Here is a 20,259-nt window from a genome sequence, read left to right on the forward strand (position 1 = left end):
ACCATCAAATTCAAGTAATATTTTAAAATATAATACCATTAGATTGATTAAGAGTTTTACATTAATATAAACTAATGGTATTAATACAAAAATATAACTTAATTAGTACAAATTTAAATCAATACAAGTTCTAAAATATATGTGAGTAAATGAAAAAATAAGCAGATGGCATTATCAAAATCAGTGGGGAAAAAGGAAAACAAACGACGCCTGAGAGATTCGAACTCTCGCGGGGAAACCCCATGTACTTAGCAGGCACACGCCTTAACCACTCGGCCAAAGCGTCGTTGCTTTATAAATTTGTATATGATTTATACCATAGAAATAATTAATTGTTCAAACTGGTTACTTTATTAGAATTTTCAGGAAAAAGGAAGAAAGTTTTGGGTGGATCATATTTTAAGTTGTGACATTTTTTATCCTCATAAAGTTAACCCATCCTTCTCTCCACTCTCACATGTAAACTGAAAAGGAAAAGAAAAGGTGACCCTTCCTTGGCTTTTTTCAGTGCTTGGTTTCACTTTCGTTTCATATCAATCGTTGGATATGATAATAAGAGGGGGGAAAAAAAGCCATTTTCCAGCATAATAGCAGCAGGAACCTTCTTCATTGATGATGACATATGAAAATCAAGTACAATGAAATGTTATGACAAAGATGCTTTTGTTCAAGCAATCAGATGATTAATCTGTTGATTGAGAAACGCTTTGCAACAATTTGTTTGCTTCACTTGAATGTGAAAATCAAAAGGACTCCTCCTGCACTCCCTGAATCCACCTAACAGCAATGGGACTCCTCACAAGATGGACTCCATCGCTCCACTCGATCGACCCGAACCCTTGTGACTCAACAGAAGACAACCCCAAACCGTCACTTGCGAATGAAACCGTGTAGCTCAACGTTTTGTTTACGGCACTGAATTCGAGCTTACTCGGCGAAACACTGATTTTGACACCAGGTGGAGCATTCACTTTAGCTTCATAAACTGCACCAGCTGAAGTCCCAACATTCTTTACCTTCCTCCTGTACTTAACTACATGATCATTAGAATTAAAAACTACTGAAAATGATGGATAATTAAGATCCCCTGGTGTGGCCAATTTTGTAGCACATACATCTGAACTAATAGGTTCCCTCACAAATACTGCAATCCTCTTTGAATCATAGCCGATTGAGCAAAGGAACGCGATGTAGTCGCTATTATCGATATCATATACCAATCCCGGATTTAGAGCTCTGTTGGGATCCACATGACCAGCTCCATAAATAAATGGTGATGCTTCTTCCCCAGTAGCAAGATCATTAATGGTGTGTCCCGAGTTATCTAAATTGTAAGCTGTTGTCATCAAAGCAGATTTTATGGCAGCAGGTGACCAATTGGGGTATGCTTTCTTAAGCAGAGCTGCCAATCCACTAACATGAGGACAGGACATTGAAGTGCCTGAAATTATGTTGAAATCAACTCTTCTTGGATCAATGTCCAAATCAGTTGGTGCAGCGGCACCAGTCCATCCTGCCAAGATATTAACACCAGGAGCAATGACATCGGGTTTGAGAATCTCCGGGGTCAAATGGTTCGGACCACGGCTCGAAAAGGCTGCAACCTTCGGAGCTGGTGGTGAAGGGCCAATCACGGTTCCTCGGAACGAAATTGTAGCTGTAGGAAACTGAGTTGTTTTAATGTATTCCAGGATCTTATTACCAGCTGCCTCACCCACCATTGTAGCTGGGATAAGATGAGCATCGGAAATGAGTTCTTCACCATTGTCGGCAGTGTTTTCTAGTATCATTCCTAACCCACCGGCAAGCTTCACTGCACCTCCTTTTTCAACTCTAGCATTCCCTCCCCTATCACAAACAACGATTTTGCCTTCAACTTTTGATGAATTTAGGCTTCCCATATGGCAATACCTGTCACCACAATCACCACCATAAACCAGAGGAAGCTTGGAATCACCCAAAGGTTCACCAGAGTACAACGAAACACCACCAAAAATCCTGTCATCACCAAGAACCACATCAGCTGGGAACTCCCTATCAATAGTGGAAGCACCAACTGTTAAAATCCAAGGCGCAATGTTAACAGCAGTGGATGGACCAGGACCAGAATTCCCAGCAGAACATGAGACAACGATACCATTATTAGCTGCACCAAATGCCCCAATGGCTATGGAATCATGATCGTATTGTGGAGCATATCCAGTGGCTCCCACAGATAAAGAGATCACATCAACTCCATCTGCAATAGCTTGATCCATAGCTGCGAGGATATCAGAATCAAAACAACCCATTTTCCAACAAATCTTGTAAGCAGCAATCCTGGCGTTTGTAGCCATACCACGAGCCTCCCCATATGCAAATTCGAAAAGGCTGGCATTAGAAACCATAGATCCAGCAGCAGTGGAAGCAGTATGCGTGCCATGACCTTCAGTATCTCGGGGAGACTTAGATTCCTTCGTTTCATCAATGGGGTCTTCAAGGTAAGATTCGTAGCCTTTATAAAAGGCTCTAGCACCGATTATTTTCCGGTTACAAGCTGAAGCAGGGAAGTCAGGACCGGTCTCACAGGTACCCTTCCAGGTATTGGGAACAGGGGGCAGCCCGGAGTCCAGAAAACTGGGTCGTTCCGACCATATTCCGGTATCCAAAACACCGATTATAATACCATCACCGTAATGGGAGTTTTGCCAAAGGCCTACACCATCGGAAAGGCCTAAAAAATGAGGTGTCCGAGTAGTGTGGATCTGACGAGCCTGATCGGGAATGACTGAAAGGATCCCAGGGAAATGTTTGAGCTTGTTAGCCTGAGAAGAAGTGAGGCGAGCGGAGAAGCCATTGATGGAAAGTTGATAAGTGTAGAGGAGCTTGGTGGGGTGAGGGGAAGGAGGGAGAGAATGGAGGATGGAGGAATACCAGTGATGGTGAGATGAGAAAAGTGACGGCTTGTGAGATTTGGAGACGTGGATGATGAAGTTTTGTGGACGGTCTGATGATGAAGAGGAGGAGAAAGGGATGAGAAGGAGAGAGAGGAGGAAGAGAAAGGAAATGGCCACGGCCATCAGGAAATTTCTCTGTTTTTGTGTTCCAGGGAAATTGGGGACACAACACCCTCGTCACCAAATCATAATCAGATCAATGGAAGAAATATCAAACGCTGAATCCACGTTTGAGGAAATTAAAGCCTTTAATGAATGCCCAAAAGGCAAATTCTTCATTTCTTTAAGATATATTAATGATGGATGGATGGATAGCTACTACTGAATTGATGTTTTATAATTTAATGATACGAGAACGTGACAAAGAACGTGGCTGGACTGAAATCATGCCAAACCTGCTGTTTATGGTTGGATTAGTTGTAGGTAACAAAAATATTCCACCACTAAATTTGCTACTGTCCTGACCTCGTTGTTGCCTAAAATTCCACCCACTGCAGCCCTAAAGATGAACCATCGACGTTAAATTCAAGCCAATTCCAATCAGGAGCAGTCCACATTTGTACCCCCAACATGATGCATGTCATTAGAGGTTGGTTGGGCAAAAAGACTAGGGAGATGCAAAAACACGACTCAACGTAGCTGCCAATTTCCTTCGTATCCACCATTCTAACCTTCCCTCACATTCTTCGCCAATTATAACAGTAAAAGTATTGTAGAAGTCTTTTATTAGAAATTAGGTTGTATTTTATTTCTTTTACTAAAAAAAAAAAAGACAAGTTAACTTTTTTATGGTAAATCAAATAGTAAATTAGTTTTTATGTTAAAAACTAATCTATTTTTACATTTAAAAATTAGCATAATTGATGATATAACTGCATAATTACATGTGATGTGCTCTCAGATACTTTGTGCTAATATATAATGACCAACTTTTAACAATAAAAATGAAAAGAATTTTAACAAAATGATCAATTTGCTATTCAATTTAAAACAAAAAAGACTAATTTATTTATTTTTAAATAGAGACAAGATGCAATTTGACTTTTAATATAATGGCTTTCATTGTATTTTTACCTAATTGTAACACATCAACATACTTACCATTCAAGATAATCTTATTCCTACACAACAAGATGGACCTGACTTCAACCCCCCAAAAAGAAAGAGACATTCTCCAAATATGTTGCTATGACCGTATTAATTTGATTAGTATTGATGTTATTGTAGACTCTTAAGCTAGATATTCAAATGAATTTAATTATATAATATTTTCTTTAAGAGTATACAATTAATGAAGAATTTGAGAAAATTAAGATTAATTTATAAAAAAAAAATTAAATCAAGTTAAAGTTCAAAAACTTATTCAAAGTTCAACTTGAATAAAATTGATTTATCATGTTGGATAGATAATGGAGTCTTTTGAACATACATTTCATGTTATAAGGTTGTTAAGTATATTAATTTTCACACAAGAGTAGAAACATAGAAATAAAAATAAAATGCAATTTACTAATAAATGATTTGATACAATAATAAGGGATATTGTACTTTTAAGGAGAAAATAAGTTCAAATCTTAAAAATAATATTATTAGGAGGACAACTACAAATCTCGAATATAAATCATAATATAAAAAAAGAAAATAGTAATTTCTTACTTATATGCTTAGGATCCTAACAACCGCCAGACATAAGTGATGCAAAAGCAAGTAAATTATTAAGACAGGAAAATCTAAAGTTTTATCTCAGCCTACTTTTTTCTTTTTTCTTTTCTTTTCTTTTTTTTTTTTTTTTTTTTTGTAACAAGGGACATATCATGGTGTGATGAATTATTACTTGGACTAATCAGTCAGTAGCTGCTCGTCGGGTTACAGTAAAATAAACTATTTTCTTTGTTGGACTACAGCGAAAAGAAGACATCCTCCCAAGTATCAATGCATGTTTCCACGACTGACTATTTGTTGGAGAGACAAGTGCTAATTTAGTTATTATTGATGTTACGGTACATTTTTAAAATTTGAAACTCATTCAATTAATTGGTTAAGAGTGTTCAATTTATCTTAAATGTTCCCTTTACCTTAAAGATGTAAAATTTAATTCACAAGTTTCATCTGTATGGTAGTTTAGTAGCGTGCGTGTGTGAGTATGTAAGTTGTACTTAGTGATATAAAATAAAAATATTGAAGGTTTGAATGAACTTTGACCTATAATATATTTTTCATACAATATTAAAAATAGGTGTAACACAGTTTGAATTTGTGCCAAAGACAAAAACTCTAATCACTACTCCATTAAATCAAGACACAATATTTTTTTTTTATTATAACTAATTAAGAGCTTGAAATTTTCAATAGTAATTTTAACAAAAACATCTAGTAATATATATATAAATAAAATTGAACTATAAAGTTCAACTCAAATTATCAACAAATGTTAGATGTAATAGTAAGAAACGTTATATGAAAATTCATATTAAAATCTTCGAGACAATAATATTAAAAGAAATAATCACAAATCCTAAAAATTAATTTTATAAACCATAAAATAAATATATCTCTAACTCAAATTAAATATATTTATCAAGTTGATGGATTGAAACATATAAAAAAAAAATGCAATTTCCTACCATATATGATTATGGTCCTAACAACCAATGTGGAGGGACGTAAATGATGGGAAAGCAGGTAGATTATTAATACAGGATAATGTATAGTTTTATCTCAGCCCACTCTTCCATATTTTTTTATTTGGTAATAAAAGACAAATCATGGCGTAATGAACAGTACTTTGATTAATCAATCAATAGTTGCTTACTTGTCGAGTAATGTTCACAATAAAATAAACCATATTTTTAAAATTATTGAAGGCTTTTCTTTTTGGTTATTTGATTTTCACTTACCAAATATAATTAATAATTAGTGGTTTAAAATAAAAAAAATTATTATATTAATAATCACTCAATTATGAAAATTTATAAAATAATAATTTAATTATTTAACTTTATTTTATTTATCACTCGATTATCCCGAATTTTTCAGTGTTTGTATTTTTATGTTAATTGACACGTGATAAAATTATATATAATTGAATCACCATTTTATAATTTTTATAATTATAATTAAGTGGCTATAATTAAATAACTATTAATGTTGTTTAGCTGATAATAATAGATATAAAGGGAAAACATTAGAGTTATGAGAGCCAATGCGTTCAAGACTCCCTGAAACAGTGAAACCCAATCCTGAAACAAAGTCCAATCCACTTTTCCAACTACAGTTTGACTCAAAAGAAACTTGTACTTTTATCTTCTAATATAAATACAATATAAATGGGACAAAGGACTAAATGGATTTAGAAAAGTTAGCCCACATTGACACCATGCTTTTGGAGAACACATGAAAATAGAAAACAAGTAATAATATATGAAAAATATTAATAACTAAATTTAAACCATAATAGCTCCTATTAACATGATATTTGTACTAACTTAGACATATCAATTTTGAATCTAAGTTGAAGTTGAACTGGATTATTAATCGAGATTTTTGGTCCATTTTGATCATTGAATTTGGTAATTGAATTCATTAATTAGTTAAAATCCTGATAGTTATTTTACTGTAACCCTAATCTTCTATGAATAATTCTTTCACAAATACTACCTTTACCTATAGATCTACAATGTTTTGAAATGTTATCATATTTTGGATGTAAAAAGAGACTCTTAATATTGTTACTTCAATAAATATGAATTTCATATAATCCAAATGCGACTATGATTCTATCTTTCTAAATTAGCTCGATATCTAATCTCATTCTCACTTAACAAACATTTTTTTCATCAGATCCACTTTAAATTCAAGAAAAATTTTATTGCCCAAGATTTTTCTTGTATTTATGCCTTCCAATTTTCCTCTTTAAATTATCTCTCAAGCAACTAAATTTCAGAAAAGAATTTCTTATAGTGGCAAACAGGGGCGTAGCCAAGGGGGCTGGCATGGGCCCGGGCCTCCCCTAAAATGAAAAATTTTATTTTAAGCTCTAGAAATTTTTAAAATTTTAAATTAATAAAGGTAAAATTACACCTAAAATTATAAAAATTCAATTTAATCCTTTACAAATTATAAAATATAAACTATAAAAATTAAAATTTCATCGGCCCTAAAAAATTCACTGCTTTACCTGGTGACAAACTATTATTTTTGTACCATCTATGAATAATTTCATCAACAAAACTACCAACCAATTTCTTAGATTCAAATAATGAATTGTTTTTAATACACCATTCACATCCCATGGATGTAGATTTTCTAATCGTGCCTCTATATGCTTACTCCTAAGACCCCAATTTATACATATCAAAAAGTTTATTTAATTGAAAATGGGAAGAGAAATCCTTGGAAGTTTATCCCCAAACTATTCCAATAATCCAATCGCATACCTTCTAGAATTGTCATGTGGTTTGCACTTCCCTACCATATAGCATATCATTCCATGCTAATCTATTTTTTTTTCCTTGGTCTTCATGATACCTCAATCTAATACTTTTCGCCGATCATCATCATTACATAGAACTGTAAAAAATACAAAATCTTGCTTATTATTGTTTAGTAACTACACAAACAGGGGTTTACTAATAATGAAGTGGATGGTAGACTTCTTTCCTCTTCTTTCTTTTTTTCTCTTTACCCAGTCCAAAGGTAAAGAGAGAAACATAGAAAAAAAAGGAAAAAAAAAAAAAAGAAGAAGCAATTTTCTATCTCATATGATTAAGGTCTTAACAACCAATGTGGACAGACATAAATGATGTTGTTAACAGACAAAGAAAGTAAATTAATTATTAACAACGGAAATCAAAAGTCCCCTTTTTGTGCAGTAAGAGACAAATCATGGTGCAATAAACGTTACTTTGATTAGTCAATCAGTAGTTGCTTGTCGGGTAATTGTTCACAGTAAAATAAACCATTTTCTTTATTGTGAAAAATGCATGTACTTAGGTTTCGTCGCTGGATTATTGAGGGTTTTTTTTTTAATTATTTTTGGTTATTTGATTTTGACTTACCAAACATAATTAATAATGGGTGGTTAGAATAGATTTTGTGAGATCTGAAAATGAATGCAATGATATATAATGGGAAATATTGACCCACGTAAGTTAGGTTAAAATATGGTATTGGTTGGTAAAATTATCATAAAGATTTTTATCATGAAGGTTTCTTTTGCTCAAAAAATGAGTAAATTAATGCCTTAAATTAAAAAATAAATTAGTCTTTTTAGTTAAAGTTTTCTTTTATTTCTATTGTTAAAAATTAGTATGGTTGACAAAATAACCAGACAGTTACACTTGATGTGCCATGTATATCTCATGTTGATATATAAGGATCAGATTTTAACAGAAAAAATAGATAAAATAGATAAAACTTTTAACAAAATGACAAATTTACTCTTTGATCTAACATATAAAGACTAAGTTGCTATTTTTTAGTAGAAGAGGTAAAATACAATATAACTCCTAAAATAAAAGCTTTCATTACATTTACTTTGGTTGTTCCTCTACTTTGACAAAATTTTAAATTTAATTTTATATTTAAAAGGTTAAAACTAAGTCCCTTACATTTTAAATTTAAAATTTTCAATTGAACCATTAATATCATTATTATTTTCTATTAAAATTTTCCAACATAACATGTTAATCAAACTATCTTCATATAGCGTGACTTATAATTAATGTAAAATAAGCATACTAAGTTATCATTTTTATAGAAATTACTCAACATTACTATAGTTTTAAGCTCATCTTAACTTTTTGAAGTAAAAGTTCAAAATACAGAAATTAACTGCATATTTTTACCTAGGATTTACCCCTATTTTTTTTTTTTTTCATTTAGAGTAAAAAGCATACTTTGGATACTAATAATTGAAATACAAAATCATTGGCAGGGCCAAGGGAGCTGGCAGGCCGCGCTCTCCCTTAAATTTTTTTTTTTTCATTTAAACCATTTATAACTTAAAAATTTTAAATTAATAATAGTAAAATTATAATTTACTCTTTAAAATGATAAAAATTTAATTTAATCCTTTAAAAATTATAAAAATATAAACTATTAAAATAATAAAATTATATTTTTACTATTATAAAAATATACAATTTAATTACGAACCCCAAAAATTTTCTACCTCCGTCTCTCTGTACAAAATAATCCTATTATTGAACTATAAAAGTTGAAAGAAAAACCATTTTGTTAAAAAAAAAAACAGATTCATGTTTCCTTCTTATCCATGTAATGATTAGGGGCAATTAAAAACAATAGCATGATATAAACTAAAGATTATTTTAATGATATAAACTAATGATTTAGTTGAACAAGAAGAACTTTTTCAATTATTGAAATAATTTAGATCCTCATTATTGGAGGTTATTAATCCATTTCCTTCATTTTTAATATATTAATGCATTTAACAAAGTTGAGACTTTTAAATATTTTAGTTTGAATTATATCATGTAAAAATTATGTTGGATTAATTAATTCAGTTATTCAATTAAATATTTATAATAGTTAATTTTAATTTATATATTTAATAATTTTAAAGCATCTGTTTTACAAAAGTTATTGATGATATTTGAAAGAGAGCTTAACTTTTTAAATGGTGTTTCATCCAAAAATTTTGTTTTTAATTAAAATCTAATTAATTTTTAGGGTAAATTACATTTAATGTCATTAAATTAGAAGTAAATTTATATTTTGTTCACTAAATTTTAAAAATTACAAAATGATTATTGAAATATTTGAAAGTTTTCATTTAAGTCATTGGGCTGTTAAAAGCGTTATTGTATGGTCTTTTCTGTTTGCATTGCTCGCACCATGATTGAACGTTATGAATATATGAACTAAAATTTAAATAGCTTTCTTCTTCAATCTTCGACACTGATTGTTAGATCGACTTAGATTTAAAGTATATTCTTCTACTCGCCGATAAGTACTACCATACAGATAATTGAATTTTCATTTGGAACTAGCTAACAAAACTTTAAAATAAAAATAAAAAGTTAACAACCCAATGACATAAATAAAAACTTTTGAATAGTTAAATGACTTAAATAAAAATTTTTCAATAGTTTAATAATCATTTTGTAACTTTTGGAGTGATCAAAACATAAATTTACTAATGGTTTAATCACTTTGATTGTGATTTACCCTAAATGTTATTCATCTAGTTAAAAGATAAAGCAAGAGGAATGTTAACTTCATTAATTGGTTATAACTTTAAGCTGTTCATCTCATAAAATATGTCCAATTATCACAATTTTTGATAAATTATTGTATGAATAATGAAATCTAGCCCTAACAAAACATATGCATAAAGTGTCTTTTTTTAAAATTAAAAAAAAAAAAAAAGAAGATTGGTTGCCAACATTTTCTTTAATTGAAAGGAAATTTCTAATAAATTGGGTAATAGTTCATTAAATCAGGAGCAACAAAAAGTTAGGTTAATTGAAAGCAAAAACTAACAAAAGACAATAAGAATATCTGGATGTATACATAGATGTTCATTGATATTCCATTCCAACTTTTACAAAATCCATATCAGATCCTATCAAACACCATATTTTGTACTTTAGGAGAGTGAAAAGTATAAACACAAAAAAACAAAATGTACAACATAATTTCTGCCAAATCTCTGCTTTGCTACCACATATATTTATATTATCAACAAAACAATGTAAGATAGTTTAGATAAAATTACCATGAAGGTTTTATATAAAAATTAGATTGTATTTTATTCATTTATTAAAAAAATGAGTAAACTAGTCTGTATATTAAATCAAAGAGTTGTTCGATTTTTTGTTAAAATTTTTTCAATTTTATTATTAAAATTAATCTTTATATATCAGTATGAAATATATATGACATATTGTATATCATTATTTAACTATTCTGCTAACTATGCTTGATACTTTTATCGATAATTTGAAGTAATATTTTCAGATAAAAGATAAACAAGTTTGATTGGCCTTAATTACCATAAAAATAAGATTGGTGGGTTTGGGGGTCCATAGCTGAGTCAGATGATCTGTCCTTTGATGAGCCAAATCACAACACCTAGACCCCACTTGTTATTTTTCAATTAGTTTCGATCATTTTCACTTAACCCCCAAACCAATCAACCATGCATTTAAATCTCCCATTTTTCCAGAAACTTCTATCTGTCAGGATTTAACAATTTTAAACATATGAGTAAGCAGCAGAGCTGAGCTGTCAACAACTGGTTCTAATGTTGTTGCTATCTTAGTTGTCTCACTTGATGTAATGAGCTCCAACAATGGTGAAAAATATTCCAATCGTTTATTTTATCCCCCCCCCTTTTTTTGGGGTTTCATAGCAAGACAAAACTTTGTCATGTTTATTGGGCAGCCTCTTTCTTTTTGTTGCCACTGTGTTAGAACACTTTCTTGCCAATGTTTTTTTGTTAAAAGTGTCAGGTTCTGATGCAAATGTTTAACCATTTATGCTCCATTCAGGGTTTTAACTAAATTGCTTTATATAGTCATTCAATGATCTCTTTTGTATTAAAAAAAAAATCCTCTTTTTGATTTTTTGTTTTTCATGCTAAAACTTTAGCAATTGTGATTCATTCTATTCTTTCTTGCTTGATTTATGCAAACGATTTTTTCGACAATTTTCAGTTTTTTTTATTAAATTAGGAGTTGGGTGAAATTGATTTTTTAAATTAAATTTTGAGTTAATATGTAGTTTATTCTTTAAATTTTTTTAAATGTACTTAGTTGACACTTGATTTTTTTTTCGTTACTTAGGTTAGTATTTCTACACTAACATCGTTAATTTATATTGACATGATAGTATTAGTCAATCCGTTAGTAACGCGCGACAATTTCTCAATATACCATATAACAAATATAAATTTTAGATATTCAAAAATATTTTAAAATTAAATTAATAAAAATATAATATTTTTTCACATCAAGAATTAACTTGGACAAAAATTTATTCTTTATTAATTTTTAATATATATTCGTGACGTGACATATCGAGAACTTACCACACATCACTACTAGATTAACTGTCAATACTATGTATGTGTTACTTTAAAGATAACAACTCAAATAACAAAATACATGTTCACAGACATGTACAAGACGAAGCTGAAACCTGATTTTCAATAGGCCTAAAAAATCATATTAATTTTAGAAAAATAATAAAACATCACAAATATATAAATTTATATTTTTCTATAAATTACAATAATAAGGTAAAATCCAAACAACAAACGCGAATTCTTAGTCCTTACTACTAAGGATTAAAGGAATGATTTTGAGGTAATTGGTTTGCACTACCTTTGATTTGGGAAATTTGAGTAATCTCATAAGAAAATAACATTAAAGGCATCTCAGCACAAAATGGAATCAAATATAGGGAATCAAGTTAGGTTGAATTCCATTATTAAAATAATTCCATGTTACTCTTGGATTTTTCTACACCTCAATTTTGGAACTATTTTCTTTCATCCAATCATTCAATTCCCATACCAAATATTAATTTTTTTATAAATTATATTTTTATTATTTGCTTAAATGGGTGTTTTTTTTTTTTTTTTTTTCATTTAAGTCCTTATAATAAGAATTCAAACAAAGAGAACTGCAACTTTATTCTGAAAGAAGAATTAGATTTCCAAAAACAGAACAACTTCTATTTATATTTAACATTAAAATCTACATAAACTTCTAAGTCTAAACTTTAAAACATCAATTTTCCTTTTTAATTTATTTTATCTGTTTCAAACAATGATACAATTATGAAGGAGGAACTTGAACCCAAAGTCTTACAACTATGAGAAAAAAAAAACCAGTGCACCTGGCTCTTTTTGTGTTCCCCTATTGTTCAATCCAGGCTCTTGATTCCCTTCCCATCATCTCTTATACCTCTATCAACCAGACAGGGTAGGGAAACAACATTCAGACCGAGTTGGACTCGAATTTTGCTGACCTTTCCGGTAGGACTAATCGGAGGGGTCGATCTTAAACCTCTCGCGGAATCCAAACTTTTTCTAAGAATACTTCTCATAACAGATATCAGATGAACCGTAGGATCAGGAGGCGGTCCGGAGGAGACGAATTTTTGGCAAAAGTTCATGTGCCTGGCCATTGCTTCCTCGGTACTAATAAGCCTTTCAGTTCTTATGATCTCATCTTTGATTGCTTCAGCACAAAGGCCACATATCCATTTCCCTTGGTACCGTTGGCGTACCGTTTCGATATAAGCCGGGGTACACTCTTCGGTAAGTCCACAGCAATCGCATTTGGCGAACTGGACATCAGATTGTGCAGCAAGTTTTGCTGATGTTGCTTGAGTTTCTGGTGATGGTGCTGATACCACCATTGGTTCACTCATTATCGTAGCAGACATTGCCAATTAGCCCTGTTTAAAAGAACACAAGTTTGACTTGAGTTATATTATAGCTTACCTAATATTTAGCTGCAGTTGTATTATTATTAACAATGAAACCAACGAATTCCCATTGTTTTTTCTTTTTTCTCAACTAAAAACAAACTTGTGTTCATACAAGCCATTTAACATGATCAGAATGCAGCTAGTTATGAATTTTCAGTAACCTATTGAATTTCCCCCAAGAAGTTTTTACAAAAATCTAGAAATAACAAGAAACCAACCAGCAACAGATAAGAAAAAGAAAATTTTTAAAAAAAAATCCAAAAGGAATTACCAGCAGATAAGCAGATGAAACAAACAAAAACTTAGGGTTCTTGTTCTTTGCTTAAAAAGGAATTACCCCCTTTTTCCACTTCTGCTGCTATGGCTTTTTAGGCAAATTTGATCTTTTTCTCCTTCTTTTTTTATTATCTCTCCTTTTCCCACTCTCTTTCTTCCAATTTTCCTCCTGGGAAGAAAATCTCACACATGAAAACCATCTCCTTCTTCAAAACCCGTTTCCTTTTCTTTGTGGTTTCTCTTTAAAAGAAAGCGAGGAAATACTTCAAAGAAAAACCTTGTTTTGAAAGAAACCTAGAGACCCAAATCTACTAACCCTTTATACAATCAAGAAAACCAAGAGATTGCTTTTTATGTTTGTCTTCCTCAAAATTCTCTGCACTCACAGGCGCTTATAAATGAGAGAAATAGTGGAGGGAGAGAGAGAAGGCAATGATTGAAACATTAAGGGGGTGGACTCTACTAAATTCCACGTCAGCAAATATAAGTGAATCTCTGGCCCTTCATCTCTTCTTTGTCAGCTAAGCTTTGTCAAATTTGGAAGATTATGAATCTAGCTGGCCTCCTAACTAATTATAGCACTGGTTTTTTTTTTTTTAATATCATATTCTCCATTAAATTTGAAATTCAAGCTTTTTCATTTAATTTTTTTATTTCTAGACTTTATTAATTTTTAACCATTAATATCTTTATATTTTTTAAAAAGAATATTTAATTAAATAGAAAAGAAACTTTTAATATGATTCTCTTGTTTATTGAGAGGAATAAATTCACAATCCAACATGGGAAGAAGACTCTTTCTCAAATTAGTGCTGATTAAGGGGAATGGGGATGTCCACATTGGACCATTCATCTTCTGCCAATATATTCTCTCTTTTTCCTTTAAAATGCATTGTGATATAATAGAATATTTTTATTAATATTTTTATTTTGGAAAAAAAACACTTTTATATTGGAAAATGATAAACAGAAATGAATGTATCTTAATTTCTAGATTTTATTTTTATTAAAAGTAATAATTTCATAAAATAAAAATAACTTCAATTTCTAATAAAAAACTCTAATTAATAACGAACCAAATAAAAAATAATTCAAATATATATTTAATTAATTAAATTTATAAATATATATTTGTATTTCAAAAGTGATAGTGATTTTTTAAAACTATAGATATAAAATAACACAAATACAATATTAATATACAAATTTAACACGAACAAAATGTTAATATACAAATCTAATTTATTATATGTACATGTAAAATATTTTGGGCATTCTGTAAAAACTTAACTAAAATTATAATAATGGCATTAATAATTTACAATAAGTATTTTATAACGTTTTTTATTAGTAGGTTGGTTCATTACTAGTAATTTTATTAGAAAGTGTTGTTATTTATTAAATTGTTATTTTTAGAACTGAATCATTAGTTGAATCATTAGTCGAATCAATCAAACTATTAATTCTCGATTTAATTAGTTTGACTGAATAAATTATTAAATTTTAAAAAAATTTTAAAAAATAGAAAAAATCAATTCAACTAATTTGACCGACCAGTTCAACATATTCATCAGTTGATCGATCTAACTCCTTATTTCAAATCAATACCCTAACCAAATTCTTAATCCTACCAGCTAAATCAGTCGGTGTAATCTAATTTTAAAAACAATGCTTTTACTTCTAGATTAACTTACAACTTTGTTTCAAGAATTGAAAGGAAATAAAATTGTTGAATTTTTATTTAATGATATCTATAAATCTATAATTTAAAAGGAAAGGCTGAAATTATTTTGAGTGACATTATATACATTTTGATTATAATTATAATCTTTTTAGGGATAAATTTTAAAATTATATATGAACTATAGTTTAATGTGTAACTGTATACATGAATTTTGATTTTGTACAATTTTATACATGAAGTTTTGATTTGATCAAATCCTTATAAATTATTAACACAGTTATTGATATAATATCATTTTATGTTTATATATTACATACATAAATAATCATATTTATCCAATATAAAAATAAATTGATGTATTTATTTCTTTAAATCTGCATAACTAAATTAAAATTAAAGTTTCAAGTATACATTTGAACCACAATTAGAGTTTCACGTGTATAATTGTATCAAATTAAAGTTCTTGTATAATTTTAAGATTTATCTCATTTTTTAATGTTAAACTCGTTAAAATTTAGGGTTTTTATTTGTCTGTACTCGTTAAAATGATTATAATTTTATAACAAATGGTTTTATTGAAGAATTTTATTTTTATTTTGGTAGAAAGATTTTGATTTTTATACAAGTTGTTTTAAAAAATTAAATTGAATATGTAACAAGTCAACTCGATATTTAATTTATTATAATTATATTTTTAATATTAAAATTTCCTTTTCACCAATATAATACTATTTAACATACTATAAAAGGATAATATCATGATAAATAATTGGATTAGATTTATTATTCTTAAATTTAAATTAATTTTTATTTTAATTTCGTACATATTGTATTTGTGTTTATATTATGAGTTTCAACTTGTATGTTTTATTATTTGTTGTATGCTAATTTTTAAAAATACTTGTATTCAAAATACTTAGTTTCTACATGCATACATGTGTGATACTATTTCGATATATTACATTATTTGAAATATATATTTTAAATATATTTTAAGGAATATATATTATTTTATTAACTTTAAAAACATCATACAGAAAATAATTTTCTTGAATAAATTTAGAAAATTTTCTTTTCTTTTCTTCCTTATTTAAACTTATAAAGTTGCTTTCCTTTATAGTGTTGCCCACCCATGAAAATTAATTAATGTGCCAAAGTAACTTAATTATTTCTCAAAATAATATAGATATGAAATTAGTTTAGAAGGAAAAACTTTGTTCATCAATTGGTTGAGTTGTACAAATGTTTATGTCATTAAAGGTAGCTAATTGGCATTGGTAGATTGTAATGTAGTTAGGTCCCAACCCAAGGGTTGCTTTCAATCTAAAAACACATGCACATTGGGATTTTCTTTTTATTTAATTTTCTCTTAGTTCATTTCAAAGAATAAAAATTTTGAGTTTATTTAAATCATCACATTAAACCAAAACATTCAATTTAATTGAATCTTTAACTTTAAAAAATGTCTGTTTTTTAATAATAATTTTCACAGATTATTAATCTCTAACTTACTCAGTTTAGGAATGTTTCTCAAAATTATTGTTAGAAAAAAAATCACTTTTAAGGAGAAGTTAAAATTTTCATGTTCTGAAAAAAATATTTTTGAGCTAATTTTTATTTAAAATAAACATTTTTTCTCTCAAAAAGTAACTTGTTTAGAAATATTTTTATCTAAAAATAAACTGAAAGTCTATCAACTAAAAATTGTCATATATATCTATATAATTAGGTTAGCAGAAATATTGGATTTTGTTTTAGTTTTTTTTTTTTCAAGTGCACATGATTCACATTGCCGCAATATATTTAAAGTTTTACTTTAAAGAGTTGTAATTAAAATCTAAACCCATTGAACAAGAAAACAAATAATTAAGCTTGGAATTTATTGAATTGGTCAATGAAAACATCAAAGTGGTGTTATTAACAAAATTCATTAAAATAAGTTAGGAGACTCTGATTTTAAAAACAATGTAATTTGTGTAATAAAAACACATGTGAATATAATATATATATATATATAATTATTTTTAAAATTATGATTTATTTAATGATAAATACTTATGATTTGAAATTTATGTTTTATAACTTTCAAATATTATACATAATATATCCGTTTAAATTATATAAAAATGAAATCAAAATCCATGCTTTTTTTTCCTAAATGTGTTACAATCCAGATTAAAGCCAATAAATTTAATTAATTGAACTGGACTAAAATTCACACGTGACAACCGCACATGGTGGAACTTGGAAACCACATATAAAATTGTGCATGATAGATTTCGAACCTAAATATCCAAAATCAAGACCTTCACCTTTGCCAACAAAACCCACACTTTTAAATATAATAACATAAGTCGATTGAATCTTAACTCGATTGGTATGAGCGTTATTGTCAATACAAGAGGATGTGGGTTCAAGTGTTTTGAAGCGTATTATCCTCTTATTTATGGGTTGAAAAAGGGTTATAAGTAATTTTAGACATTACGTGAAAAAATAAAAATAATCAGAATTTATAATGAAATTGTTAAAAATAATATAATAATATAAAAATTAAGATTTGTTTGAATGAAAATTTTATATAAAGAGAAGGAAGAAAAAGAAAGATAAAGGGTATGAGGCAAGTGGAAGTAGAGTTATGAAGCCTTTTAATTATTGATTTGAATAGCATTGTAAATTACGCAACCCCTTTCCTTCCCCACACCCTTACATTATTTTATGGGGTAATATTTGAAGCAATTATTATTTATTAATTTTAAAAAGGAAATGATGAAAAAAATTTACATCTAGTTCATCATTCATAAAAGAAATTATTTGTATTAAATCAATATGATAAGGAGATTATTATCATCATTTAAAGATACAATCATACCTTAATTTAGTAAAACGAGTTAAAAATGAGTGAGTTATTTTTACTACATACGTAAATTTGATAATCATTAATTGTAGATATAATAATTTGATTTCAGAAATTAAATATAAATTTGACACTAAAAAATTGGTGTCTATAAGATGTTTAAATATCTACATTTTGACTTACAATATACAAAGTTCTCCCAACCATATCAAATAATCATAAAAATAAAAAAAAACGTGCATGATCTAACTAAAATGGCAAGTAATGACTCGACCTAAACCCAACAAAGAGATATCCAAAGCCTTGAATCTGGAATTAAAGGCGAATTTCACCGCATCATGCAAAAAAATGCATGTCTTCAAACTCCATAAACAACATTGCTTATTATACCAGAAAAGCAAAAGGACAAATAACAGTGATAAGAACTAGGAGAAGGCAAGAAAAGCCTCGACACATTTCAATGAACCTCAACACGATATGAAGATGGAGACATCACCCAATAGTAGATCTATCACTCACACCACAACCCTAGCTCTTACAACTATCACATCATTAGAAATCATTGCAAAAGGAATTAATTTTTCAAGATCAAATTCGTTTTAAGTTGATTCGATCCATCTAAATAACTTAATTTTACTGTTTAAAAAATAATAAAATATTTTATCCAAATTCGACACAAATCAGACCTGTCGTATTGAATCGACTACCCAACCTTTAAACTAATCAAGCACCCTTTAAGATAAATCGTAGAAAAGCGAAACATCATTAAAAATATTATTTGATATATTGATATTATAGTAAGGTAATATTAAAAATAAATTATTGTTTTATTTATTTCTATTGTACAATCTATAGGAATATGATTGGCGGTCCTTGATGGTTGGAAAATCGCCCTCAATTATAGGGGGCAACCCATAATATCTTGTAGTGGTCGCACTCGAAATATATAATATATGGACATAATTTTGGGTTTAATAAATACATGAATGGACTAAGTTTTGCCAATGCTATATCAATGACAAGTGCAGCTATATAAATGTGTGAATAAAACTATAGGCTATGCATCGATTGTGATAGTGACTTGCATTGTGGGAAAATTAATTACTATAACATAAAACACAAAGCTATAATGGGCCCCCTCCTCTAATTTTGAAAATTTTTATTAAGCTATTTAAAATTTTTAAATATAGTTTTACATATATAATTGTATTATGTTTATATCTATGGTTTTACATATATAATAAATAATTTTCGATTACGCATTTGATTTCACAAGGTGACATATTTAAAGTTTTTATCTATATGGTTTTTGCATATATTATTATATTAATAAAAAAACAAAAACAAAACATGACACATATATTAAGAAAGCAAAAGCAAAAGGGAGACCCCCATTTTCACATTTTGTCAAAATATGCATGTTGCACATGCATTTGTCTAAACCCTTTTCTTATACGTATTGCATATGTCTTATTATGACCCATTTGCAAAATCAGTATCTGTGATTTAATTTCTCCACCTTTGATTTTAAACTTGGAAACAACTCTCACCTCCCATCCCATTTTTCTTGTTTTTTTGGGTTTCAACATTTTCGGGTTTTTTTAAATTTTTTTGACAGCAACATTTTAGAAACTTGGATGAGTTGTTTTTTTTTTTTTTCCTTTTTTCATTGTTTTTATTACATCATTATCTCCAAAAGTATATACTATTAGTAAAGGTACTATTGAGGCATTTATATTAAGAGTCCGTTTGTATTTTATTTCATCTATTGAAAAAAATAGATAAATTATCATTGTACTTAGATTAAAGAGCAAATTATTTTTTTTATTAAAAATTTCATCTATTTATACTATTAAAAACGAGTGTGAGTAACAGAATAACCAAACAGTGACACATGATGTGCCACATGTACTTCATATTGATATATAAGGACCAATTTTTAACAGTAAAAATGGATAAAATTTTAACATAATAACAAATTTACTATTTTATCTAATGTATAAGGATTAATTTACTTATTTTTTAATAAAGAAAATAAAATACAA

General features: G+C 28.7%; 2 protein-coding genes and 1 non-coding gene across 3 annotated transcripts; all 3 read right to left on the minus strand.

The window, feature by feature from the left end:
• Positions 1-204: 204 nt before the first annotated feature.
• TRNAS-GCU (transfer RNA serine (anticodon GCU)) lies at positions 205-286 on the minus strand. The gene has a single exon. It is a non-coding gene; the product is annotated as a tRNA-Ser (tRNA).
• Positions 287-575: 289 nt separating this feature from the next.
• Positions 576-3,633, minus strand: LOC108470776 (subtilisin-like protease SBT1.4). Its single transcript, XM_017772226.2, has one exon. It carries the CDS (start codon positions 3,057-3,059, stop codon positions 744-746), a length of 2,316 nt encoding a protein of 771 aa, XP_017627715.1. The 5' UTR covers positions 3,060-3,633; the 3' UTR covers positions 576-743.
• An 8,961-nt stretch (positions 3,634-12,594) lies between these two features.
• Positions 12,595-14,108, minus strand: LOC108472777 (uncharacterized). Its single transcript, XM_017774333.2, has 2 exons — positions 13,672-14,108; positions 12,595-13,367 (listed from the first exon to the last, which is right to left on the minus strand). The coding sequence occupies exon 2, from the start codon at positions 13,353-13,355 to the stop codon at positions 12,831-12,833; it is 525 nt and encodes a 174-aa protein (XP_017629822.1). The 5' UTR covers positions 13,356-13,367; positions 13,672-14,108; the 3' UTR covers positions 12,595-12,830.
• Positions 14,109-20,259: the final 6,151 nt, after the last annotated feature.

Source organism: Gossypium arboreum, chromosome 10 (genome assembly GCF_025698485.1).
Source record: "Gossypium arboreum isolate Shixiya-1 chromosome 10, ASM2569848v2, whole genome shotgun sequence".
Classification (NCBI taxonomy): domain Eukaryota; kingdom Viridiplantae; phylum Streptophyta; class Magnoliopsida; order Malvales; family Malvaceae; genus Gossypium; species Gossypium arboreum.